General features: G+C 39.0%; 1 protein-coding gene across 2 annotated transcripts in view; it reads right to left on the reverse strand.

Annotated features, from left to right (window-relative positions):
* Positions 1-27,388, reverse strand: part of pan (pangolin) — a 128,318-nt gene that overhangs the window by 9,317 nt on the left and 91,613 nt on the right. Inside the window, exons 4-8 of one of the 2 annotated variants that reach the window (XM_069049280.1) lie at positions 21,952-22,099; positions 7,995-8,085; positions 7,335-7,566; positions 1,365-1,963; positions 1,111-1,306 (exon numbers count right to left, since the gene is read on the reverse strand). In XM_069049280.1, the coding sequence (XP_068905381.1) occupies positions 1,111-1,306; positions 1,365-1,963; positions 7,335-7,566; positions 7,995-8,085; positions 21,952-22,099 (1,266 nt within the window). Of the gene's footprint in view, positions 1-1,110; positions 1,307-1,364; positions 1,964-7,334; positions 7,567-7,994; positions 8,086-21,870; positions 22,100-27,388 lie in introns of both variants that reach the window. The other variant, XM_069049272.1, reaches the window with a different exon arrangement.

Here is a 27,388-nt window from a genome sequence, read left to right on the forward strand (position 1 = left end):
TGAGTTTCCGAAAGCAAGGATCTAACACAACGAGAAAAATTGGCTTTGATTAGATTACGTGAAGAAATGCAGAGAGAAAAACCGACCATGCTAAATTGCAGTAAAGATGCACACATATTCGAGGTATTTTCTTTTATAATTTTAATATATGGGCCAATGGTGTTCGTCACTGCGAGGAACTGATTAGAGAGGACCGGAAATAATTGATGGGAAATCTACCAATTGAGGACATTCTTTCAATAATAATTCAACTTTCCGCAGAATCATATTCGGAAGACTCCAAAGATGCTTATATGTATTATATGTATTATACGTATTACCCATTAGGTAAATAAATTCTCATTTTCCTGTATATGTTCAGTTGCACTTTTCAGTGTCATTATGGTCTTTATTTATTGTCTTTCGGTATAAAATTTGGTTACACCCGAAACTTTTCTGACATTTGAAAATTACTGACATAACCTCAAACCTGATCTAGGGAGAATTTATGATAGAGGATGTTCCGAAATGAAAGGTTTTAGGGTGATACAGCCTGTTCTTGGTGGGAATTTTGACACTGACAATTGATTTAAAAAAAAATGGACTTTAGGTTTCTTGCTGTTTTTTTTTGGAACACCGAAAATATATTGTATTCTTCTTTCTTATTTTTAAAAGAGTTATAGAAAAAAATACACGGGAAGAAAAGTGGAATCACCTTTTAAAGAATAGTTCCGACACTCTTGCGTTGATAAATAACCGACTTCTTTATCGTAATTATCAAGTGCCAAGTGAAATTTAGCAATCGAGCATTTTGGAATGTTAAATAAACGCAGCTGAGTTCGTCATCGTGAATTGCAACCCTGAATTGCATAGACAGCGGAAAAAAAACCTAAATAAAAGAAAAATTAAACAAGTACAAATTCTGCATTCGTGAAAGTTCCGCGTCTCTCATGAAAGGCGGCAAACTTGAATCAATCACGGCACACAATCGTGATAATCCTGCAATCTGTAAATACGGTACCCGATTAACAAGTCTTTTATTTGCATATTCTTCGTTCGAACAAATCGAAAAAAGCTACAATCATCCAACATTCACTCTCTGATACGATGTATAAATCACGTAATTCTTACCCTTCGGCCTAGTATTTGATTGATGGCAGCGCTTTCCTTAAGCGTACACTCTGCCACGACTTTAGCTCTCATCTCCTTCATGTATAACATGAAGGCGTTTAGGGGTTTCTTTATGTGGGGCTTCTTCTTTTCTCCGTTATTGCCGTCCTGGTTATTCTTTGAGTCTCCCAGGTTATTCTTGTGGTCGACTTGTGACCTGCAAGCAAAGAGAAAAACCATGAAGCACAACAGCACCACACGATCTGCGCCGTCACCCTTTCTTTTCCTTTTTGGACTCGCTCTTGTCGGAGCGCATCTCGTTCACGATAAGCGCGTCGAAATTCGTGGGAAACTTGTAGGTGGGATAGGGTTTCTTTTCGAGGAGGTTGTTCAGGATGCGGTTGTTGTCGGAGGCGGCGTCGCTCTTCGCGCGCGTCATGCTCAAGTACGGGTTGGTCTGACTCAGGACCGAATTCATGTACCACGCGCTGAGCAACTTGCGATCTGCCAGATTGTTGATGAACGAGTAGACCGAGTCGGCTCCGATGTTCTTGTACAGGTCCAGGATCTTGTTGTCCTGCTCGTTGAACGTGTTCTTGTTGTAGTGGTTGCGGATTTCGTCCTGGTTCTTGCACAGGTAGTTCCTTAGCTGCTCGTTGTGGTTCAGATTGGACTTCTCCAGGTTGGTTTCTTTGGTCTTGCTCAGGTCCAGGCACTGGTCGCCGTTTTTGGAGAGCTTCACCGACAGGTCCTCCGGGAGGTCGTCGCGCTTCGCCGCCTCCGGCTTGGTCTCGGTGTTGTTCAGCTTCGGCTCGACGATGGTGAAGGGAGCGACGATGGCGATGGGCATCTTCTTGATCGTGAGATTTAAGGGCTCGTCCGCCGCCTCCATTGTCACATTCGTCGGGAAATCAAGGGGTTAAGGAGAGAGGACCGCGTGCACCGCACATAAACCTTTCACTAGCATACGACGGGATTCAACAAGTTTTTTATTCGCCGTTTATCACGGAAAATCAATATGAATGGCTGTGCCCGTCCTTTGTTTGGCTTGAATGGAAACAGACGGAAAACACGTGGCGGGAAACAGAAACAGACACGGAACGCACAGCTCGCTCTCCGGACCGTATTCGTCGCCGATTTCGACGTTTTCCACCAGGAGATCCCGCGCGAGCCGCCTGACGGAGGTCCGAACACCGAACATTCAATAATAGACAAATCTGTTGCTGCTGCCGGAGCGACGACAGCGTCGTTGCGCCGTTAACCCCATTTAATGATTGATTACACAGATCTCTTTCCGAAGCTCGCGGATTCCGCGGCCTCGCCTCGTAATTGATCACCACCCTCTGGTGCAACACCCAACACGGGAAACCTCACGGCCCTGCTGGACGATCCTCCGGAAATTCATCCGGACGGATCCGGTACACGGTGCATGTTCCTCGTTCGATAAATTTTTCATGGAGCGTTGCCGGCGTTCCATGAAAATATCTGGCCATTTCCCCGATGAAAATAAATGATGAAGCTTTTCCGAGAAAATCGCGTCGAGCTAGCAATGCAGCCGATTGAAACTTGGGGATAATGCGATAAAAAATGTATGTCATTACAGACTTAGCGCTTATCAAAAGGAATTATTGATTGTCTACACAAAGCCCGCCAAAGTGGGAAATGGCGGATTCTGCATTGCGTGCAGGGTAGGTTTCTGTCCGACGACACCCCGGCTCCGGGGGTGAAAAACGCTGACGTACCGACTGCGATCTGGACATCTGTTCATAGGTGGAGCTCCATACACGAATCTCGCAGTCGTCCGCACCCCAACTTACGTGCAGAGATCTGTGGTCCGCGACTCGTCAAAGTCACGTCTTAGCTCGAATCGACGCCGCCGAATTATCAGGAAAATGCGGCTTCATCGGGATTTCACCGCGTCGCTCGACTTCACATCTACTTTAATCAAATTAGGGAGATATTTTTAACTTCGCTTCCCCTCTCGCTCGTTCGCGCGAATTCCGACAAAAATAAAAATTGCGTCGCGATTCGAAAAATCGGCGAATTTACGCGCGAGACTTTGACATGTGCACACAGAACGCAGCAGGATAATGTTCCAAGGTCGGATAAATTGCATTCGCGTTTCCCTAATTGACACGGCGTGGGAGCAGTTTATTAAGGGATTTATTTGTCTTGCCGTGAGGAAAACGACGACTTTTGCTGTTTTCAGCTTCGACGCTAAAAAACTGCAAATTCCTTTACCGAGGAGCATTCGTAATAACGCGGACCTGGCAGTTCATTCACAATGGATGTTTTCACTTTTGTATTCCGTCTTTCATGTACAATTCGTAATGATTTTCTTCCAAACGGGATTAAAGAGGAAGGGTTAATTTTAAGGGTATCAAAGCGTTGATGTTTAATTAATTTTTTAATCTGGAACCGTCTGCTCAAAAAGCCACCCTTATGAATACGTGAAAGCGGACTTGTTTCAAATGCGAATTAAACATCTATTTGCTGCGATTCTCTTTTTCTTCGTGATCTCGGCCGGTGGAAAACTCCGATTTAAAAAAAAAAACCGATTAAACATTCCTCGCGTCTATTACTTTATTAATTACTACTTTTCCGGGCAAAATTCTAGTTTTATTCATTACTCGTTCCCTTTATTTCGATTCTTTTTATGGTGTACAAAAATTGTCCACTACTCACCAAAACGATTGAATCACTACAACTTTTCCTATTTATTTCCGACAGCACGTTTAAATTTAACTTCCCCTATCTTTAAAATCTATATCGCAATCTCTAGTTTTTAAATTACTGGTCAAAAGTGGATTGAATTAATCAATATCCGATGACGGCATGTTTTTGAGAAGATGACCAATGGCTCGATCTAATTTTGTAAATAATTAATTTAAATTTTAGATGGGAAACTCTCGAAAATCAACAATTCAAATCCAAAACACTAGAAAAAGTTGTAAAAGTTGTATCGCGCGTTCAAATGAAATCCTGGGCTGAGTAGGCGTTGGAAAAATTAAACCGTTTAGAACAGTGTAAAGTTTGAATTTCCCGCCGTATAACACGAATGACATTTGTTTATGTTTAATCGGGACATAATTGAACATATTTTTGTTTTCAACAAAGGGTGCCCTTAGATATTTCTTTCGAGAATAGGAACCCTTAAGTTATTCTATTTTAATGTAAAACATTGCAAAGAAAGAAAATAAGGAAAGACTTTTTTGGCTCTAAATTTTAGGTTAGCTGTCAACATGCTCCAATTAATCTACGCTTTAAAAAAGCACAACAATTGACGGTTTCCAACGCCTTCCCAGCCCAGGATTTCATTTGAACCCGCGATATTTAAGGCTGCCAGAATTACTATTTAGTACTTTCTGCTTTATTTAGTTGGTACTGCTGATCTAAACTAGATCGCCGCAGTTTCTGAATCTAATAGTGTTTTTAATAAGTATTGACTGATTCAAAATGATTGTGGATAAGTATGGCAACTATGTACGAACATTTATGTGGCAACTGTGTGGGTGGGATAGAGTTGACGTGCATTCGTTTTTTATAGGTACCATTGCACATTGATTTGGCAGTTTCCAAAATTGCGCAACTATGAACTGTCAAAGAAATCTCAACTCTATTCTACCCACACAGTTGCCACATAAATTTTCGTACATAGTTGCCATACTTATCCACAATCATTTTGAATCACTCAATACTGATTTCATTTTCATTTAACGTATTTGATTTTTGACACACTTTAACAGCGCCTAAGCTCACTTACACCATACAATTTAGCAAAATTACTTAATGATTACAAGTATAATTGTTGTTATAAATTTGAAAATAACTGTCAATTTATGACTTGGTACAATAAAACAATTTTAGAATCCTAACAGACTCAAATTTGCTGTTTACGCAATAAATTTGTAATTTTCATTCACACTCTCACTGACACATTATCTTCTACAAAATTAAATGCCATTAACGCTACGTTTTTGTTTTTATCAACTAATTTTCGGCCCTAATTACACAAGAGTTTTTCTTTACTTACGAACATCCAATAGAAAAAGCTTGCATTTGGACCATTTAAAAAAAGTTTCGTTTGGGAATATAAAATTGAGTCACTGTTGCCACGAAAACTAACGTTGCATGTTTAACATTTAAAATAAATACGTCTCCCCATGGAGTCATTTAAATGCATTTAGCGTTGTTGTGCGATTTTCTTTTAGAATCTCTCACGTGAACGTAAATAAGTTTCTATAAATTTCTTCTCACTCGTCTGCTACTCGTGCTTATTTCCAAAACAAAATCAGTCGTGAGATCGAAAATAATTCCTATAACTAGAAACTTGCTGTTTTCAACGAAAAATTGTTTCCAAATTTGAGAAGATCGATCAAACAAAATTACCAGACCGAAGTTCGATTGGTTTGACAGTTGACAGTTTTTCTAGACAAATTATTATCACAAGTAACAGTGCTTGAGGTGTTAACACAGAAAATTATCTACAGAAAAAAAAGTTCGAGTTTTGCTTGACATGATAATTTTATGAGTGGATTAAAAATTACGAAATACCAATTTTACTTTACACAATTTATAGCATCATTCGTTAAAACAAAAAATGTTTCTACTGCAATGTCACTTTTCCTGTCTCTTTATTACCGAGAAATAAAATTATACGGTATTTTGTTTTTTAAATTTCCTAAGTAAAATGCATTCACGTTGTTTTGGCATAACGGGAAGCCTTTTGCATTTAATTTCTTAGTAAAGCTGTTTGTTGAATTAAGTAAAGTATGCTCTTTTAAGTTTGAGGCTATAAATAGCGTTAATGTCTAGTGCACTGTTGTCAGTTCTACTATGTAGTTTTCAATAGAAGAATACTCTCTGGGGCCAAGTCATGGTCGCAAATAGGTGGTGCAGCGCAAATGTGTAGCTATCTTTGTCCTACACATTAATTACCAATATGCGTCACAAGTTGCGACCGTCGCAGGTCAACTTGAAATCGGCCTCTCAGACGTCGTGGGAAATTCTGCATCCTGTTATGTTCATTTTGATAGGTCCGCAGTCAGGCACTGACTTTAGTGACGGAAATCAAACAGGGTGTCCAACGTTAAAAAAATTAATCATGGCCTCCCATTATGCCAAAACAACGCCAACAGTGTTTACCTATGTGCAAGCGATTTTTGTTAATTTTTACTATGACGCAATTTGTTTCTAATTGGTAATATTCTTATCCTTCGACTTGACTTTTGCCAAAAATTTAAACCAGATGAAAAAAGTCACGGTCTAATTAAACACTCAGTTCAGTTTTTCCATCTGAAATTCGCCGAAATTAAATTCATTAATTTAAATGATTCTCCCATTTACGCTGAAATTCCTAAAAGTGTCAAACTCATGTTTTACAGCAGTATTTTTTACTTTTATTTTCTTTTTATTTATATTCAACATTTATCACTCTTGTCGCTAGGCTAAAAATTGCTGCTTGGGTTTTCCATATTGTAAAAATCTCAAGGTGTAATATCGCCAATACTTAACAAAATATTAAAATGTACACTCAACAATTATTCCGCTTCTAATCGAAGAAATTTTTCTGATGTAATTTTTAGATTTTTAACTGCGGCTGAACCGATCAAAGACGTATCTTTTAACCCTCGCAACGTACTGAACAATCGCATTTCTGCCTTCGTGCTGTTGTTGATGTCCACTCGTGAAATCGTACCATTTGAAGAGCGTTTTGTCTCATGTCTGTCTCGCGCAAGACCCGAACTCTTCGTCCGTTGCGAAAGAAAAACATCTGAAGCCTCGTCGTCTGTTACGAGCCGAATAATAAAAATAAACAATCGAGACCAATTCGCAAGGCGGCGATCCTCGCATCGTGCGGGGCGAGCAAACAGACCAAACCAAATGAAAACCAAACAAGAAGGGTCTGCAAAGCCAAGTACGACTGGTGTATCGGCAACCCTTCGGGCACCGAACGAGATGAGGTTGCCGGGCAACCGACCGGCCAATGGCCGCGCCTCCGATAACCAATCTTGGACCTCATTCCTCGCATGGCCGCCCCCGCCGAACAGGAATTATTCCCTGCTCGGCGTCAATTAGCCCAACTTTTGCCCATTTTCCGCAGGACGCCCGACCACGTGGACCCCACCGAACGGCGACGTCCTCGAAGGCGGCCGTCGATACACCCACGACTAATCGCGAGAGCGCAGTGCGGTCTAATCCGCGACTCGCTTTCGTTTCTCGACGACGGTTCTCGCGTCGACAACATACCTGTGGTTCAAGTCGGGTAACTCCTGTTTCGGTCCGGGCGTCACGATGGCCGGATGAGACGAGAGATGAGGCGGGTGCGGGGACAGACCCGGGTGCGGCGGGATCAGCCCCGTGGGTGAGAACCTGTAGAAGTCGCTAGGCAGGCTGCTCGTCGATATCGGAAGGGCACTGGGATACGGACTCCTGAAGCCGGCCCCCGGCGACAGCGGGTACATGCTCGGCGTGTGCCTGCGGTCAAAAGACATTACGATCACTGCAAAACAACCGAACGGACACCGTCGATGTTTCAGCGAACCTGAAACATTGCAGGTGTCCGGTTTTATCACGGCAGTCGATAAAACGTATCGGCCGTGACTGCCGGTTAATCTCCCCGAGCGAAAATTAAATACAGACAGTCCTGACAGTCTCAGTAATTTCTGAAAGACCACGTCAAAATATTTCGCGTCTCGTCCGACACCTGGAAGCTCGACGGCGATTGATCTGAGAAGGTGGTGTCGATTTCCAGGTCCGCCGCCTCCGAGCTCCTCCAAATAATCTGCGATTGATCGATGCGGCTCTATTTGACTAATTATGTTGGAATCGACTTAATGGGCGTATCATTACATTAGTGTCCGACATAATAGAAAACGAGGACCTAATTAGGACGAGTAACTTACCATGAAGCCGCCACCTGTGACATTTCAGGACTGAGAATGGGGTAAGGGTACTGGCCAGCGGAGAACGGGTACATCGGCGGTCTCGTGAGTCCTGCAACATAAAATTATTACGCGTTCACATTTGCACGACGAAAAATTCTCCAAGTGTGAAACAGATTGTTATAGCTATGCACCCTCCTCGTTAATAGAAACGGCTTGTTTATTGGTGACATTTTAATTTCAGCTTCGGCGGCTATGGCAGAATGCACGCTCACGACCAAGCAAATAAATGAGACTAGTTTTTCAAATTAGTATGACCTCCGTTATTATCAGGATAATAAGCTAACACGTCAAGGAACGACGCCGTGGGTAATCTTCTGACATTTAAATAATGGATTCTGATGCACCTTCACAATTTGAGGACTTAATTACGATTCAATCCGCGCATATTATTTTTAAATCAAAGGAAAAATTTGACTACGTAAACATCTATATTTTAGCGATGTGGGGAGTGTTGCAATTTTAAAAAATATTTCAAATTGAACATTCTAGGATTGATAAAAACATAACCAGTAATCGCGGGAGCTCTGAAAGCTGTGCCCGGTGGCGCCGCTGGCGAGGATTCAAACAAATCGCCCCAAAAGCACAACTGTCAAGTAAACCCGTCGTAAACTGTCCCGATTAATCTAAAAATGTTTTCTCGATTTGGATTTCTTAAAATTCCATTTTCACAGCTCATGTCGCGCACAAAAACCCGAAATCCGTATTTTTGCAGGACATGTAAATATGTGCTTTTGCGTTTATTACTTCTGTGGCGACTTGTTTACAAACAATTCTTTAGCGGTGAAAAAAATGAAAGCTCCCCGACGGAAGAGTTGTTTAATATTTGTGCGACCTGCAGTTCTGAATCTTTGCCAAAAACAACTGCAAACGGAAATTGGAAGATAAAAGACGAGGCTGTAACGGTAATAATCAGAGCTTTATGAATCACGGCGCACATTTTCTCAAAGTGTCTACGACGTCGTCTGATATATCGACCTCCTCTTCCAATTTAGATTCGTCCTACATTCTTCGCAAAAGACAAAAATAATGTAAATAATTGGCAATTACTCTCGGCCGACCTGCATTTTAAATTTAAACCTTTCAGAAACGCGTACGTTCCAAACTGGAATAAAAAGTGATTTTGGCACGCACGTGAGGGTGGAAAATTCGAACCTTTTAAGGGCGACGAAAAGTCCAACGAGAGAACAGTCGCAGCCTCCTCGGCAGATACTCACAAATAAACAAATTAAATCCTAACGTGGTCGAAAAAGAACCCTCCGATTCAGTTATTGTTTACAGTGGAACAATGAAATAAACTCTTATTTATTGTCAGTGTAAGCTTCTGAACGGATGTGTCTTTCCCCTAGTCTCCGACCGCAATAAACACCACCTAAAACTGGTAACGGTCTAACTGACGTACCAAAGAAAATCAGAAGATAACGAATCCACTGATTAACAATGTTTTTCCTACCAAACAAAAAATATCCAGTGCGCCATTCTTTGTTCACAGCACTTATGCGATTTCAAAAATAATCATGAAAGATTTAGCAATGGACAGATTTGTCAAGATACTAAGACCGCCCACACGTTACAATTATCAAGATTTAGAGAGTTTGTGTAATGTTGAAGAAGCGAGATTCCTCTCGAAATGAATGTTTCTTCCTTTTGTTGACTTGTACTTTATGACACATTTTTTCTATCAAAAATGGATGGACAAATGATGCAACGTTATGACATAAAACCAGGTATAACGGAAAAATTACGGCATTTGAACGAGGTGGGCGTACCGTTTGATATTGCATAAGAACCGGTGAAAACTGATAGTTACGAGGGGAGGAACCCATGAAAAATTGATGGCACACGTGAACTTGCAAGATTCAGATCTACTCTTTCAATAACGCAAAACCCAACACACTTTTTATTCATGCAATTAATGGAATGGGGTGCAATCGAGACCAGGACGAACAGGACCGGACCAACTCTTTTCCGATCGCATTCATCAAACGAGTCTTCCAAATTTCCATTTTATACTCAAGAAACTTTGAAATGACAGGACGTGATCAAACGTCAAACACTAGCGCCACCATTACTAATTATTGCACTAACGTCAAAAACAATCTGTCATTCAAAAGAGATTTCGCGTGGGGTTCATCGCGGCTTCGGTGGGTGAAACCACCCGGTGGTGGACCTGGGGTCGGCGCCGGTCCGCCCCTGGCGCGCCGCCCCATCACTTGCATATGAAAATGATGAGGATGTCATAGAGAGTCAGTGTAGATATTCACATACGTGGAAGTCCCTCCGTATCGATTGTCGCTGACAAAGGAGTCTGGTTGCCTGCCAGCCTAACCCTCTCGCTGACAATTACACGCGGCTTAAACCCGCCGTTTTATTGTAATGACAGCGGGGAACTCGGACTTTTATTACATTTGTCATTTGATAGTCTTCCCGGATTCAATCGGAGAGAATTGATTGTTTCCTCCCCCGATATCCACCTAGGCAAACAGCGGTCCGCGCGTGTCGTCCTCGTCTTCGCACTTTTCCATGGAAATGTAGTCCGGGAGTCGAAAACCGCCGTTCCGCTCGTTGCAGTTGTCACCGCTCCAATTAGAGGCGAGCCCCGTTGTTTGTAGCAGACCGCATTTATAATTGCCGAATCTGGCACGTGCATTACCACGCCGGTCGGAGCCTCTGGTTGGCCGTAACAATGACAAAAACGCCACTAATTATCAACCCGCAAAAGCACGATGAGGCGAGCTCAACCCGACACGTGGCCGTTCGGAGCACACCCTCGAGTCTGTGATTAGGAGACCCGAAAAAAAATCAAAACGATCATCAAACGAACAGAGGCCGCAGGGGCACCAGGTTCCAGAGGTGTAGAGCGATTATGGTTCTCTATCGCTCTTACACGCTAAGATGATTTACGCAAATTGGTCTGATTTGCGATAACCGTTGTGTCTAAACAGGAATCTGTGATTGGTCAAACCGAAAATTTGGACCTGTGCAGATAACCAAGTGTGTAAACGCTGTTCAGATGAAACCTGTGGGCAAGGTTTTGTCTGTATTTTGCCAATGTTATTTATAGCTCTACTGGCTGTCTTTGGCATTCTAGACGCAATTTTTTCAATCTCGCCAGTCTTCATTTTCTTCTCTTATATTTCTCCTACGCTTATCTTGTTGCACTGTTGTATCTAGGTTTCCTCTGCTGGTCCTCTTTTTATTCTTCCTTGCAAACCCCATTAGAATATTCTTAGTAGCTATCTTTCCTCCGTACGTATCCATATCAAATTTTTTTTTTCATTTTACCTGATGCTCTCTCAAAGCGATCCATTTGTCTTCTGATTTCTGTATTTCTTATATGTTCTATTATGGATGCCCTGCATCCTGGTCTTGAACAGTCCATTTCGACTGTCTAGTCTTTCTTACTGTTTCTCTAATTTCTTTAGCTGTCATCCTTTCCATTTCTTATCTACTCTTACCTTTCTCTGTTTCCGTACCTCTTATGTATTTTAATCTATCCTCTTGTGGCATGTTCGAATAATATTTATGGAACTTTTGAATATCTATTGGATACCTACTGTTGCCACTCTCCCACATGTTTTTTCCCAAGTCATGTTCTTAATTTTTATCACTTTTTTCTTAACTTCGTATGGCGTTACCGATCCAGTAGAAACAAGAAAAATTATTAATTTATTCATTCTTGAGTTTGTTCAATTTTTTCTTTTTCACAACAATGCATACTATTTAGTTTTTTGGAAACGATTGAAAAATATCTCCGACCAAACTGAACGTGTCAACTTCACCAACAAATCTGTGGAAATTATCTGAGCTTGTGGATCCAGCATTACCACAGGACTCGATAAACTGAGAAAGAACCGCACCAAACTGTAGAACTTTTTTTTCTTTTTCTTTTTGGACGAGCAAATGGGCTAAATGCGCGCCCAAACTCGGAAACACATTTTTTTGTTCGTTATTTTGTGCGCCCGCTCACAAACGAATGCCGTTTTGGTAGATGCGTTCTTTTCCTTTGTAGTTGGCGAGTAAACAAACGAAATAATTATGACGCCCCTATTATCTTCCAACGCAAAAGAAAAAGCCGTGTTTAATGACTGATGTTTTTAATTGTGGGGTTAATTCCTCCGTTGGAATCCATTATTAAATTTTTCCATTTCGCCCACGTTACGTTAATAACAGTTAATAAAAAGTGGAATCCGATACAGATTATACCTATTTTTTGTAATAACCTGTACGACTATGACTGGAAAACAATTTGCTTGACTTGTTCATTGTTCCAACAAGAAAAATGATTGCCAAGCAAATGAAAAATTAAAAGATGAAATTATACAGAGAGAATAGGTTGTTGCAAATAAACCAATTACAAAAAGATTAGAAGAGATTGATGATCATTTAGAAGAATTGATTGAGACATCTAAAAAGAAAGAGCTACGACAATAAAAAAAATTGAAGAAGAACATGAAGTATATTATATAGTAAGTTATGGTTGTCGTTGAAAAAGAATGCCAGTAAAACTAAAAACTAAGAAAATATGACGGAATACATGGTCCCGGATATGATTTAGCTTCTAGAGAATTTATGATAGAATCAGAAATTCTCTTCTTTTTTTATTAGATGGAGAACTTGTTACACTTACAGGCGTTATTCTAGAAAGCTTGATAGAGAAGCACCAGATGTATAGAGAAGCACCAGATGTATCAGAACACACGTCAGAAGATCATTTTAAATTTATAAAACTGGTAAGAAAAACCACGTTCACTGTATCAAATGGAATGAATTGATTAAACCAATATGTCTGTCTTGTATTTCTTGTGTAGATATAAAAAAAAAAAAACAGGATTAATTTTCAAAAATGCCAGAAATGAATGGCTATGAATTTTGTGGACCATTACTAAATACAAGAAGAAAATTGAAAGAGGTGATATTGGAATTAATGATTTAGATAAAGCATGTAAAGAACATGATACGATACTGGTTTCTGTGAGCTAATGCGAATTATGAAAAAATAAGATAAATGATAACAGATTTTTATTTTTAGGTAAAGATGGACAAGGCCTACAATTTGGATATAATTTCAACATCCTCGACGTAAAACCAAGATAAGAAACATGGTTGAGTTCGAAAACGTTGTGTTAATCTGTGAACTCGTGTTAGAAATGATCAATCCATAAATTAACGTGGACCCAGTGAATCCACGTAGATATCGCCCCAACCATACAAGGAAAGAAAACAAGACAATATTACAATGAAGAAGGAACACGGATTATTATAAATTTTGGAGTCGACCTGCCTCCATATACATTAACTTTTGGCACCAGAGAATCAAAGGAACAGGCCTTCGCCTTAATACGTTAGATAATGGAGTAATAAAATGTTCTAACCTGTTTTTAATAGTTATTTATACAAGTATAGAGCATGTGCATAAAACGAGATGTTTTATGTGTGAGATTGAGTATTTAATACAAGAGTGCTAGTGAGTGTATAATGGTTACTGGTTTTTTCTGGGGCCGACCTATATTTTGCAGATTCTTGTGTACTAATTGTTATATTTTTTGTACAGTAATGAGGATAACGAAGTTGTCCCGATAACCCCGCACATCGACATCTGGGTCGGATTAAAAGTACAATACTTTGAATAAAATTCTGTTAATTTGGTCTCTGGTGCTGTTTCATTATTGCAGTTCTGAACCTAATATATTCAGTGACAATATAATAACTTTAGTGTTCTTCATTTATATAAAGAAACGATCTTGAAGAGGTTGAAAATCAAGTCAAATATAGTAAAATGTTTGTATTTCTTGAATAGTTGACAGTTTTTTATCGAAATTTTTCCAGACCAAATAGGTAACACAGATTTCATTACATACCAAATTTACATATGGAATATGCAACACAAATTTTTGTGGAAGCTTGTGTAGTTAAATAAATGTCACGTTGTAATACAGACCTTTAAAATATAATTCTTAAGCAAATTAACACCTTTTTCAAACAATTTTCAAGGGAAAATTTGTTTTTTTTTGCATATCGTAATGAGTGGCATTTTTTACACGAAAAATCGTAGTGAAAGTAGTATTTTTTTGCATCATTTTATTCCATTTCCTTGGAGATGATTGTCAAAGGATACCTATTTTTTTTTGCAATTTTTCATAAATCCTTTTGGACCAAATTTCACAACTTACATCGATATGCAAAAAAATAGTATGTACAACACGTTATAAAAGTCTCTTTTTTTCATTTATTTGATTGACTAACTCGGGCTACGCCCTCGTTAATCAATCTGCAAATTCGTGAAAAAAAGTATGACTTTCATAACTACATAGTTGTACAAATAATTATGTATTGTTCCACCTGACGAGATTTTGAGAATGGAAAAATTTTTGGAGCTTGAAAATCAGTCTACTTTGTTGAAAGCTTTAGGTTTTTTAGGGGATGGAAATTTTTGGTTCGTAAACAGGTGATTTTGCAGAAGATTTTACAGAATTTTGCGAAAAATGTGTCGATGTTTGGGGGGTCTTTTTTAAATGAGCTGATTTAAATTAGCTTCGTTTTATGACGGCGTTGCCCAAAACTAGCTTCTTTTTCGAAAATTGTGTGAAAATGGGGTTTATTTGTTTGAAAATTGTGTTTTAAAAATCCATGTTACAAAATGACATTTATGAATTTATGACGTAATGATTTTAAATGTTACTGGATGAAGCAATATTTCTGAAACTTTGTAAGATCATGGCGAAGCTAGAGACACATATCTTTATACGGTGCGATCAACAATTATTTAGATCAAAGAAGCCTTTGGAATTTGGAACGTATTTCCAAATTTTAGACTTTCAGATCCTCTGATACACGGAAGTATTTTTGGTTGCATATACATACCTGTTTCAATTTAAATTTAGAAAATTTTTACTGAAACATGTCCGTATCCGTTATTGAAAACACCATTACGATTCAATGATGAACCTTTTATGTTCTGAAGTAAAGACCATTTTTGCGTTAAAATTTGGCTAATAGTGACAGTCGTTTGACGTTTATTAGCTGAGTTAGCAGATACGAAAAATTTGACACTGTCAAAGTCATAGCCGCTCCTTATCTAAGTAATTGTTGATCGCACGGTACTATTCCTGTCGAGAGGACGTTTACTTTTAAATTTAATTTCTTTAAACAATAAATAAAATTATTTTAGCAGTTTGGAAGTGGATATGATAAGAGGTTCTGTGCTACTGTTTTAATCATGCTTATGAATTCTGTAATAAGATATATTGAAGTTACAATATATTGTGGGAATTTCATTTCAAGTAATAAAAATAATGTTAAAATGGTATATTGATCATTTTAAATTAACAAAAATATTACTGCCTTGTGTGATTTGTCAAACGTATTTTTTTTTTTTTTGTAGATTTACCAGAATCCGAAAAATCTTACATTGGTTGAAATTTTTTTTCCTTGCACTCGCAATTTGCTTAAAAAAATTCAGTTGAAATTGTTGCTTCTTCAATTATACTCCAAGCTATTAAACCGTCGTGGTTATAAATTATAAAGTTATCATTAGGGTTTACGGTAGATGTACACAAAACTTCTCTATGGTAAATCTAAACATTTCTCATTTTTTGTTTTCGACGAAAGCTTGTTGCTTGTTGTTTTACGAGAAAAACTATTAAGACAAAATCGCGAGATCAGAGATCGAGCAATTTTATCAGTTCACAATTTTTCGAGACCACATTTCCATAAGAGTAATCAAAGCAGAAAATTTAGTATAGATTATTTCCTTCATGTGTCTAGCAACCAATTGCGTGACAAATATTGACCAATCAAAACGAGAAAACAAAAAATAACCCGATAAAATTTCTCTAAAATGCACACTGTGCAATAGTCGGATAAAAATTTTTTTTTTTAAATAAATTATTTTGAATAAAATGGATTGGAAATAATGCGTTTGTTTTCATTCTTTTCAGGAAATAATCAGCCGTATACCCCTCGTGCAGAATTTTAATATCGGCAAATTTTTTGCTAATGAACTCAAAACACCCATAAATTATTCGGTCAGAAGACCAATTATTATCAAATAAAAGCCCTCGACTTCGTCTCGTGCTCTTATTTGATAAAAATTGGTCTTCTGACCTCATTTATGGATGTTTTCGTTCATTAGCAAAAAAATTTCCGATAAAAAATTTTGCACTAAGGATATAATATGTATGTGAAAAAAGATCCGAATGTCATTCGACGAGATAATTATTGATTCTAGATTTAAAAAAATATGTATGCCAAACTAACATTTCTTGCTTACTTATTACAGAATGATCAAATATAATTTCCGTTGCTTCATTTACAATTTATTCGAGCAACTTTACCGATGCAAATTCCAGTTAGACTTCAACTTGGTGAAGTTTTCAGTAAGAATAAATTTAGTTTTAAACGTTGTAAAAGTTGGTAATAACGTTCCGGTTTAATTTTTAACCGGTTCATTTCCAGTCCTGCTTCCTGTAATTGTCAACCCCGGCGGTTCGGTAAAAATCAGATACACTTCAGAAATGGCGGAAAGTCAACACTAATAAAATTTTCAGCATTTTTTCCTTTTTCATAAGCGGCCCCCATTTGCCATCGTCCAGCCTCGTGCCGGATATGAACCGTCCCCAAACAAAAGCCGAATATCTTGAAAGATCGCTATCAATTCTGCGGGGTTGTATACAAATTCGTCGACCAGGGGTTGCGGCACAATGGGACTGCACGGTGCGTTGCTTTTCACTGGGACTTGTTGATCTGAACAACGGATATTGATATACGCACAATCACAACCTCGGGGACCGGCAATATTTAATATAGCAATTTGTTAATGGAGTCTCCGCTCGCACGGCCTTTTAATCACTTTCGGATTAGACGATTATTAACTGAAAGCGTTGTTCACTTTAATCCCCGTTTCGTAGTTTTTCCTGCGTCGGGGATTTACGGAGGGCTTTCGCGAAACGCCGTCCGCCCACTGTGCACAACTTTTCAACCGAACTACAAAAAGCTCGTTGCACAACATTTCCCGAACAAATTTTAATAATGTCCGGGCTCGGGACTTGCGAAAAATGCGAGCGCGACAGTGCGGCGCTTTGTGCCCCGGAATATTTCGTGCACCGGAGTCCGTTCGGCAGTCAACAAGTGCCGCACTCGCTGCAAAAACACAAGTAGATAAATTAGGGCACCAAAGGCAAGTGAAACCTGCCAGAGAGGGCAGGTATTGAAGTGGTTGCCATTATCCTAATTATCTTGGTCGTTTGCATATCGCGCGCCTCCTCAAAGGACTCGAGGTGTTTTCATAATTCGCGAGAGGAGAGTCTCCTTTGAACTGGAATCTAATTTTCTCTCATCGCTGCTGTTCTGTACTGTTTAACGTGTTGTTGATTTTTCTTTATCTCTGCTAGGCCGTTTTAATTGTCTTCTTCCCGATCGCTGTGGAACCGCTCTTTCCGAACCTACAGGTGCGTTTGCACTCCCAATTCGGACGGACGTTCGACAAAAAAGTACGATTTCATTAGCTCGATAATTGACGAGTGGAACGACTGTTCCGACAGAATCCCTTCGAATTTGGTTCGCATATGTGGCCGCTACCAATAGGGGTGGAGGGTCGCCTATCATTATTCTCAGCACGTGTCCTCTTGGCCTTTACGCGGTTTTAATGACTAACCAAATATTGCACTTGACGAACCAGCCGACCACGATAATGCCAAATTGCAAAAAGTTCACCGGAAAGTTGAACGGGGGAGAATTTTTTTTTTTTTTTAACAAAACTACACAAGAATTCTGGCCAATGGTAAAATTTTTCAAAAATATCTACTTCAAGCACACCAAAAAGACAAAGCGAACATATCTAGGCGATCGACCTATAAAACTACATTGGTCAAAGTCAAAAATAAACTTTTACGTTTATTTCTGTTCACTGCTATTATTGTTAATTACTTTATAGCTGCCGTTCGAGAGTTGACTTCCTCGATTCCTTTTATTTCCTTCGGCCTAAAATTATTCTTTGAGTAAGAACTTTTTGAATAGATATTTCCGACTATAAGTAGATACTCAAACCAAGTTACAATGAGAGATGACTATTATTGAAGAGATTGCAGCACTGAGGAGATAACGTGAGAAAAAGATATGATGCAGCCAACGACCTGTTGCAGAACCACTTTAGATCCGGGTTGTTCACAGGAAAGCCATAAAGATTCCAAATATACATTTACACACAACTTTTTTATTTAACAACTCTGAATTGTCACCAGCAAAAAGTAACGAAAATTATTAAATATCAAATGAATTTAATGGTTAAGTAAAGTTCTGGCTGAATACTTGATCTCCAAAAATTGGAAATGCGATTCAAATGTGAATAAGTGAATATTCTTTCATCGTATTGTTAAAAAAATAAGCTTTTACGTTGGATCATTATGTTTTTATCAATTCAGGACGTTTTTTCATTTCATTTGAATTTGAAAATTTATGACACCTGAAGTTACTAAAGCTTATTAAAGTTAACTTGAAATTAAGGGATTAAGGTATTTTTTGGGCACCCATAAGGAGAACGGAACATTTACGTACTCACAAGAGGGTTAAAAGTAACGCTTTTTCGGACGCTGATCATGACACCATCTGTTGGTCTGTTTAGTAAGTTTGCAACGAAACCGACAAAACCAGAAATTGTCATGTCACCATAAATTATGTAAATATAAGCTGTTTCAAAATCAAAAATCCACCAACACTGCATTCTACCTCGAAAATATAACTTTTGTTTTTAGTGTGTTTGCAAGTGTCAGAAAAAAGCGGGGTTATGAAAGAAAACGGTTGACAGTTGTTTTGGTTGTAGTTCATCGTGTTTTTAAAATTCTTCGAAGCAGTTAATGAGGCCTCGTTTTAATTTAGCGGTTAAAAAATTCCTAGCTTTTCGACGCATTTTTATAATTTGATATGTGGCAAACCGAATGTCCAATTTTGGCGGGAGGTTGGTTTGAAACATATTCTAGGGATTTCTTTTTTCTGCCAACATAATTCAACAGGTGGTGGATTCTTGATTTTGAAACAGATTATAAGTTATTGTATTGTAAATAGTAAATTTCTAGTTTTGTTGGCAAGCTGATAACAAATATGGACTATAAAAAAATTGTTAATATGTATTAATAAATTTATCTACATATGTATTTGAAAAAGGTAGATACAAAATAAATTTGTAATTTTTCCAATGTCTTTTGCTTCGTAGTTCGTGCGGTCGCCTAAAAAATTTAATAACCTCTTCCAAAAAGTGTCTTTTGTCCTCGCCTGTTTTCAAACCTCGGCTGCGCCTCGGCCAGAAAACTCCGACTCGGGACGAAAAAGATGCACTTTTGGCCTTAATACACAAATAACTATTTTGCATCACCGCTAAAAAAGTAATTGGTAGGTATGTAATTGATTTAAAAGTGAGAATTTGTTTACGGCTTAAAATAAATGAATACATCAAACATTTGCATTTTTGAGGTACTTTATTTCACACTTCAGTACTTTTGCTCTTAAATTTTGCTCAACTTGCGATGAAAATCAATAAAATACAAAATTAATTTCTGGGAAAGTAGTCGGCAAAGCATCATTATCGTTTTCACCACCGCATTTATTCATATTTTAATTTTTAATGATGTATTTTTTCCCAGTGATTTTATTTTACAAAGGCTATGATATGATATTGCAAAAAATTATGAACACAACTTGTAGGTTTACTGCGCTCGCTGCGTTCGTGGGTATCAACTCCCACTTCTAAAATAAAATAGTGCTATATACATATTCACGCATAAAGCTTTTATTGTCATAATTACTTCAAATTCGTCTTCTTTAAGAAATGAAGGTTTTTCCTTCAAATTTAAATTTTCGAGTGTATCGATTTTTTTCCGTTTTACTGAAATTTATGGCATCATTTAAAACTAGTGATTACTGAAGAATCCTACAACATTCCACTCCAACAATAATTCACTCACACACTATATTAATTTCGATGATTCTTGAACTGCTCGAAAAGTATTCCTCATGAAGAACTATTCAGACAGAATTAATCTCTAAGATTCTCTCCTATTCAAATAAAAATATTCACACGCTCCTTATTAATTTGGATGATTCCTGAACTCCCCAAAGCACTCCTCGTGATGAAAATTTCTATTCAAACTGAATAAATATTTCCGGGCTCTTCTCTATTTCTGTAAAAATATTCGAAAAAAGGAAAACCACCACCTGCTCCGGATGCTGCTCCAGGTCCCCGTGATCGAACATCCGCAATTTTCCGTTTTCCTCTCGTTATTCTTTTGTCTTCCCTCGTTATTAGCTGCACATTAAAATATCCGTGAGGTACGTCTTTGGGGGGCGGCCGCCTCATAGATTCGAAGCTCGCCAATTAGGCAACCTTTTATTCGTGCATCGAAAAAGCGAGACGCGATTTGCGGCCTCTCCACTTTGAAGTTTGTTTATAATAAACGACGTCGTCGCCGTCGTCTTGCGGTCTCGACGCCAAGACAAAAAGATGGTTGCGTTGCTTGGGTGACGTGCGGACCGCATCGTTAACGCGCCCCATGTGCCAGAACGCCACCGCAACGGTGACGGTTTAACCGCGCTCCAGACGCCGTCTCCGGTTCGGTTCGCGACGCTTTCTCTCCCTCTTCGCTTGATCAAAAGGTGGAGCAGGTCGGAGCCGTTCTTTCTTGCAGCGTATCAATTAACCCGTAATTGGGTGCGTGTGTTCGAGAGCTCGATTCTTGGCCGCCTCTCGTCTCCGCGGTCGGTATGCTCTGCAGGAAACGGTAATTGGGTAGCAGTGTATTTGTAATTTAATTGTTCATTATGCCGTATGCGAGCGAACATATATTTCTGAAACGGGCTGTTCGCCGACCAATTGATTTGTTTTTATGGCGCGTTCTCCATAAAGAAAGGACGATTTTTGTCGTCGGACGCGCACCTCAGGATGACCGCCCGGAAAGTGGCACGCCGGAAACCGGCCGTCTGATGACCACCTTGGACCGGCACGCAACACTAAACGCCTCCTTGCAGGAACCATTAGCCCCCAAAAAGACCAAAACATCTTCACCACACACAAATACAGCACTTTCTGCACTACTACCAACCTCACCCGACATTTTCCACCATCCACACACGCTCATAAATCGTTTCTTCGATTTACCACGGTTCTTACTTAATGGTCTTTTGTTGCGACACACTATATACACAAAAATATGCATCTGCTCTAGCACGCAATAAGATATATTATGCAAAATTTCCTCGGCACTAATTTATAAATTGTAATGTTTATTGTTCGTGTCACTAGACATGCAATTTGCGTATTATAATCCACTTTTAAAATTATAAAACGAACACCTATTGTTGCATGAAATGAAAATCAAACTTTAAGTGGAAATCTTTTCGATAATGAAGACCACCCCAGACGCCAAAACAAAGAAACAATGCTCTTTGTTGCTGCACTGCAGCAATCAAAATACAGAATTAAATAATTTTTGATATACCCGGTGAACCAATTTTTTTTTGACAAATATGTCCTATAGTGAAATAGTGATTTAATGAGATAATTTACATTTGGTCATTTGAAATGATTTTTGATCGTACTAGAACCCATGTGCCACCCAAGCAAAAATATATTGCGAAAGCGACCCCTTCTGCACTTCAAAAGTCACAACAGCGCTGACATGACAGGGGGAGGGTGCGCGTTTTTTGTGTTATCCCGATATTAGTCTGTACAGCCACCCAGATGTATTAGGAGATCACAAAGTAACCAATTGCTACCCGACTACTGCCCTCCACCACTAGACCGCCGCCGTCGGTTTAAGAAGGCGGCGGTCGTCTCTTCAATGGGTACCTGCGGCGAGCAACGGACCGATGCGTCTCCAGTCGGCGGGGCTGATGGGTTGCGGTTGGGCTGAACCACCCCCGTACTCACCCATGGAACCCGCGGTTTTGCCATCCAACTGGTAGGGGGGGATTCCCATGTGCGCCGGTGGTGGCTGCGAAAGGGGGTCTCCGTTGTGGCAGAAGAAGGGCAGGCCGGCGCCCGGGTGCCCCGCTGGTGCCAGTCCCATCTTACTGGCCTGAAACGACAAGAAAAAATAATTATACAACAGAAATCGAAGCGAAAACGCGCGCCGCGGACAAATCAACGGCGACAACCAGATAAGAGTAGAGTATTAGCGGTGGCGGCAGCGCAGCCTGCATGAATAAACAAAAGGGCAAGACAGGAAACGGGCTTGCGGGGGCGGCAGCGGCGGCGGAACTGTACGAGTAAATAAATCCCGGAATGTTTATTCATAAATGCACCAGTTCCATATTTAAACCGTTGCAGGCCCACTACGTCTCGACTGTGTTTCATACTCTTGGCCTTATTAAAGGTGACGCTTTCGGTTTTGGAAATAGCGCCGTCCTCGCGGCGAGGTTCTCCAAGTGCGATAAACAACCCACAGCAACGTGCAATCTAGGAGCGATTTAGTTAATTTTAATTAGTTCTTCGGATCGGCACTACCGCAGACTTGCTGCACGATATCGAGATAAATAATGGTAAACGTACAATGACCGCTCAGTTATTAATAATTACGGCAATTAATTACTCACCAAGATTGCTACTTGCACTGCAATTACGTTGTTGCGATGCGTTACGTTCACCTTTTTGTAGCCGCTCGTTTATGAAACATCACATTTCACACGTTATAAAGCCCAACCACGCCGCATTAATCTCCCACCTTGACCACCACCATCGTAATTCAAAGGGGACACTTTCCTGAATTCCTGATGTCCATCTGTCGCCGGTACAATCTCGAGACAATTTAAATAACGTAATGGGACAGCCGATTACGTGTATTGTTGGTTGCATTTCATAACAAAATTGTCAGCTCGCAAATTGCACTGCAATTCAGTCCAATTACGGTTTTTCCTCCGGATTGTAAACAGCAGTCTCTGCAGTAAATCGTGAGATAATAATAAAAGCGCATTGAGATTCTTAAGTCGTCAAGTCAAGGGTTGTCTGTCCCTGGCAATTTAATTTGAAGGGTGTTTCAGTAGAAGTGTCTCAAATGATACGAGCATTTGCAAAATATGATGTGATAGTTTGGCATTTGTTGGAGGGTGAGAATAGATGGCGCGATAATTATCCCCCAAAAAACATATGTCTGGAGCTGCCTACGAAGTACATTTTGACATCCCCGTGGAGGCAGTCGCCATGGCGACTAACCCAAACGGGCGCATGAGCGAACCGTCCCCGTAAGATTAGAACTGCGGACGTAAGGGCTGCGAAACGGCGACTATTAAAAATTCACAAAATTAATCAAATCTTGACCCCAGACCGTCAGGGGCGCAGCTCCAAAAAATCCCCGTTAATTCAATAACGCTGCGGCACACGGAATTGTCACAACTGTGAAATCGAAATCGTGTCTGAGCTCGGTTCGACGCGACGCGCAAACGTCAAAACTGACAGGACGTCAAAACTGACATTTTCTTGATCGTGTGACATCGGAATTGGCGGCGGCTTAATAAATTGGCTCAATTCGGGACGGTGGCGCACGCGGGAGGCTTTTGCTTAATGAGGCAATGCGAGCTAGCAGAGACGCAGATAACGAGGTAATTGGTGGATGGATAGTAGGTGTGCGTGCCACGGTGACTCTTGACATGCCGTATTTGACACATCAACACCGCGTGTGATTACACATAACTGCATAAAACTGGGGCGTTTCTTGCCGGCTAATGACAGACCTGCCACGGCCGCTCCGGACGCTCGTAACCGGAGAGCGGCAAACGGCAGGAAGAGCGAGCGGTCCGGTTCAATCCGCGACGGGACCGACGCGCTTCGCGGGTTGGAAGTTCGTCGGTGGCGCCACCATAAGTCACCTGTCAACTGGAAGTCATTTGGAAATGGCAGGTGGCGTTGCGATGCGTGAGAAGTCGTCCTGTGCGAGAAACCGTCGCCGTAGGAGGGACCATTATGTAGCTAAACTGCGATTCGCATCGATTAATAAACAAATTGCCGCTTACTTGTTTGTTTTCGAAACGAGCAAAAACCCACAGATTAGCATTACTGATTCGTTTCGGTTTATTAATGATGAGTAACGAACAGACCGCGGCCCGCCTCCTCATAATGCCTCGAATAAAAAACCGTATCATTTCATGCCGTTTAAAAAACGGCACGGCATTAATTAAAAAACTCACAGCGAACACCTACGCCAGCGTGAAGGTAAATTATACACTAATTGGTACATTTACCACAGCTGTGTTTTCTTTGGATTCGTAAATTGAACAAGTTTATCGGAAATTTTACGATTTTTGACGTTTACGACTGACTGCACGCTCCTAGCTGCGCCGTACGTCTCGTCCGTCGTGACTAAAAGGAAAAACCACGATCTTTCGGCTCGCATTCTTTCTGAACCCTACACTTATTTCCTCGCTGAGGTTTCAACAGTATTTCGGTACTTGTGTAATGTGGCAAGTACCGCGACTCCGAAGACTCGACCATGTAATTTCAAAATTTCTTCCACCCAAGAACGCTCAAATTGGTGTTAAATTAGCGAGCAATGACAACCGCTTTTTCTAATAATCAATTTGTGACGCTCACGAGTAATTACCCCTCATACAAAACGAACTTCAACTGAAACTATAAATTTTACAGAAGAAACCGCTGTTTACGTGCCAGCTGAAAATACGAATGGAGATTTAAATGTCCGCAACGACGTAATAATAGTAATAAATTCAGTAGCCATTCGCAACTAACTATTAATTACCGATCTATTTAAAGATCTCTCCTTATTTACGCTGCTGGTCGGCGTATGAATACGAAAAGGAAAAAAGAACAAGGTTACAAACATTTGATTTTTTAAATTCGTGGTAAATAAAGTGTATCCAGGCAAGTGAATCTCGCTCACTATCAGGTCGGTGTGCGTTTAACTCTTCTGCTGAATAAATTTGTATCCAATTTTGAATACCTGTTCTGGGTTTACTCCTTTCGTATAAATATTAAATTAATAGTCAGTCGCCTTTAAGGTGCAATCGAATTTATGGGTCGATAATGTGGCTCTCTGCCAGATTTAGTTAATGGAATATCTTTTTTTCGTGCAATAAATCTCGTTTGCGCGCAAAAATGAATGGACCAAAATCAATTTACAAACGCGATAGACATTAATTGGTGATGGCAACAGAACTTTAAAGTTTAATAAAAATTATGAAACGTTAATCCAGTCGTTCGGTTCGAAATTCTTATTAGATAAAAGATTAACAGCACGATTATTAATTTAAAAAAATACACAATAAATTATCGCGATTATACCATAACGTTAAGGATTAGTTCGAGCTGAATCAATCTATAAATTGGTGTTGTCTTGTCGAAAGCTCAACAACATCGTCACATTATTATTTTTAGGCGCGTTCTTAATTAAGACAGTTGGTCGTCATTGTTGTACGATATTGGATATTAAAATTAACAATTCGTTTCTTGAATCATTTATCATATTAAAAATGAAATGCCACGGGGAATATTAAATAAAAAATTTCCACTAATTAATTTTGAAATCATTTGAAGTCGCAACGAATTTTTAAAACATAATTGGATGCATCGTTATCACATACAGGACTTACAAATTTAAAATTTACAATTTAAAACACAACAAAGAAATAAACAAATTATTTTTGGCTTGGATTGTATAATCTAAATATCCATTGTGTTGAAATTCAGTATATCAATGACAAATATATGGAAAAAAATTAAAGCGTTCGTAGTTCCTCTGGTCGTAAATTCATTTTAATCTGAACACATCATGTTTCTACAATTTAAAAAATATATACAGGGTGTACCTGAAATACGTGTGTTAATTTTAACCAGTGGAAGAAGTCGTCAATTCATGAAATTTTTCTCTACAACATTTTTACGAAAAACCGTTGCAAATGTATTTAATTGTGATAGAAACAGAACCCTGACAAAAAAGTTACATTGAAAAAATTAAATAATTAAAATTCTCACGGTTACAAAAAAATAGAGACTAGTTATTAATCACACAAAACGACTCGTTTGGTAAACATTGGAAAAAATCTTGGAAAACTTACGAATTTTGGAAAATGTTATAGAGAAAAGTATCATAAATTGGTGAGTTCTTCTACTGCTTAAAATTAACACACGTATTTCAGATACACCCTGTATACATATTTTAAAATCAAGAAGTTGAAATAGTTTTGATTTTTGCTGACCAATAAACTAAATATTCGGAGGATTTAATTTGCAAGATTCTGCATTTTTATAATTGTCATGTTTCTGCAGATTTGATCCGTTAAAAAAATATGATCGATAACCCATTTGTTAAATTGATGCAATAACAAAATAGATTAGAACGCTGTATATGCCCAAGCAGTAAAATCTTACTCAACGGTCATTAAAACGGCTTTACTGTTTCAAAGCAGTTAGTTTAGACATGGATAACAATATAAAGTCTCTAACTAGATTATATCATTAGCCACACGCTTCACTCATTCACTCTAAAATTATTAGCTTTTATTTATACGTTTTGTACAATATCAGAATAATAGCTATTTATGCACCAAGGGCGTTACAACGATGATTACGCCCGGAGAACGATGAATCCGGCTCGAGGGCTTTAGCCCGAGAGATGGATATCGTTCGATGGGCGTAATCATTCGGTGACGCCGTGGTGCATACAAGATTTTATTTTTCACTATACGTGTTCTTTAAAAAAAAAATGGCATCTTTGCAATTATGAATTGATGAGGGCGTTATGAATTCATTACGCCCGCTTATTCTTATTACGCCCTGTTTTATTCCCCGGTTGTTATGGACATGTTTACGTATTAAGTATCCTAGGAGTTATCATGCAATTATACTAAAGTGAAAAATAAATTAATATAAATAAGCTGATAAAAAAAAAACTAAAAAAACTTTTGCAAATTGTCAACTTTAGAATTTAAACACTGATCTATGTTGCATAACACATACGTTTTTTTAAATATTTTTTTCTAATAGCTATTTTTTAAAAAGCGGAGATTTGAAAACATGTCTCAAAAGTCCTCTACGGAAATTCTCAAAATTGACGAATTTATAACGGGTCTGAAAATAAATTCAGTAAAGAGAACTTTAAACGAGTTTCTTTCAAAACTATGTTATTCAAAATGGCTGACTCAATTTTAAAAAATCAAGTCAACAGACCTTTTGAACAGTGAAAGGTAAAAAAACTAGATTAAAAAAATCAATTGTTAATTTTCAAAATGCCTCCAGTCTCTTCTTTGCATTGTATGTCTTTCCTTTTGGTACCGTTTCTTCGCCGATATACCTAATCGCACCTAGCAAGGTAAATTGTAATTTTATTTGTAGATATATTAGGCATGTAATAACATTA

Source organism: Tenebrio molitor, chromosome 1 (genome assembly GCF_963966145.1).
Source record: "Tenebrio molitor chromosome 1, icTenMoli1.1, whole genome shotgun sequence".
NCBI classification, from domain to species: Eukaryota; Metazoa; Arthropoda; class Insecta; order Coleoptera; family Tenebrionidae; genus Tenebrio; species Tenebrio molitor.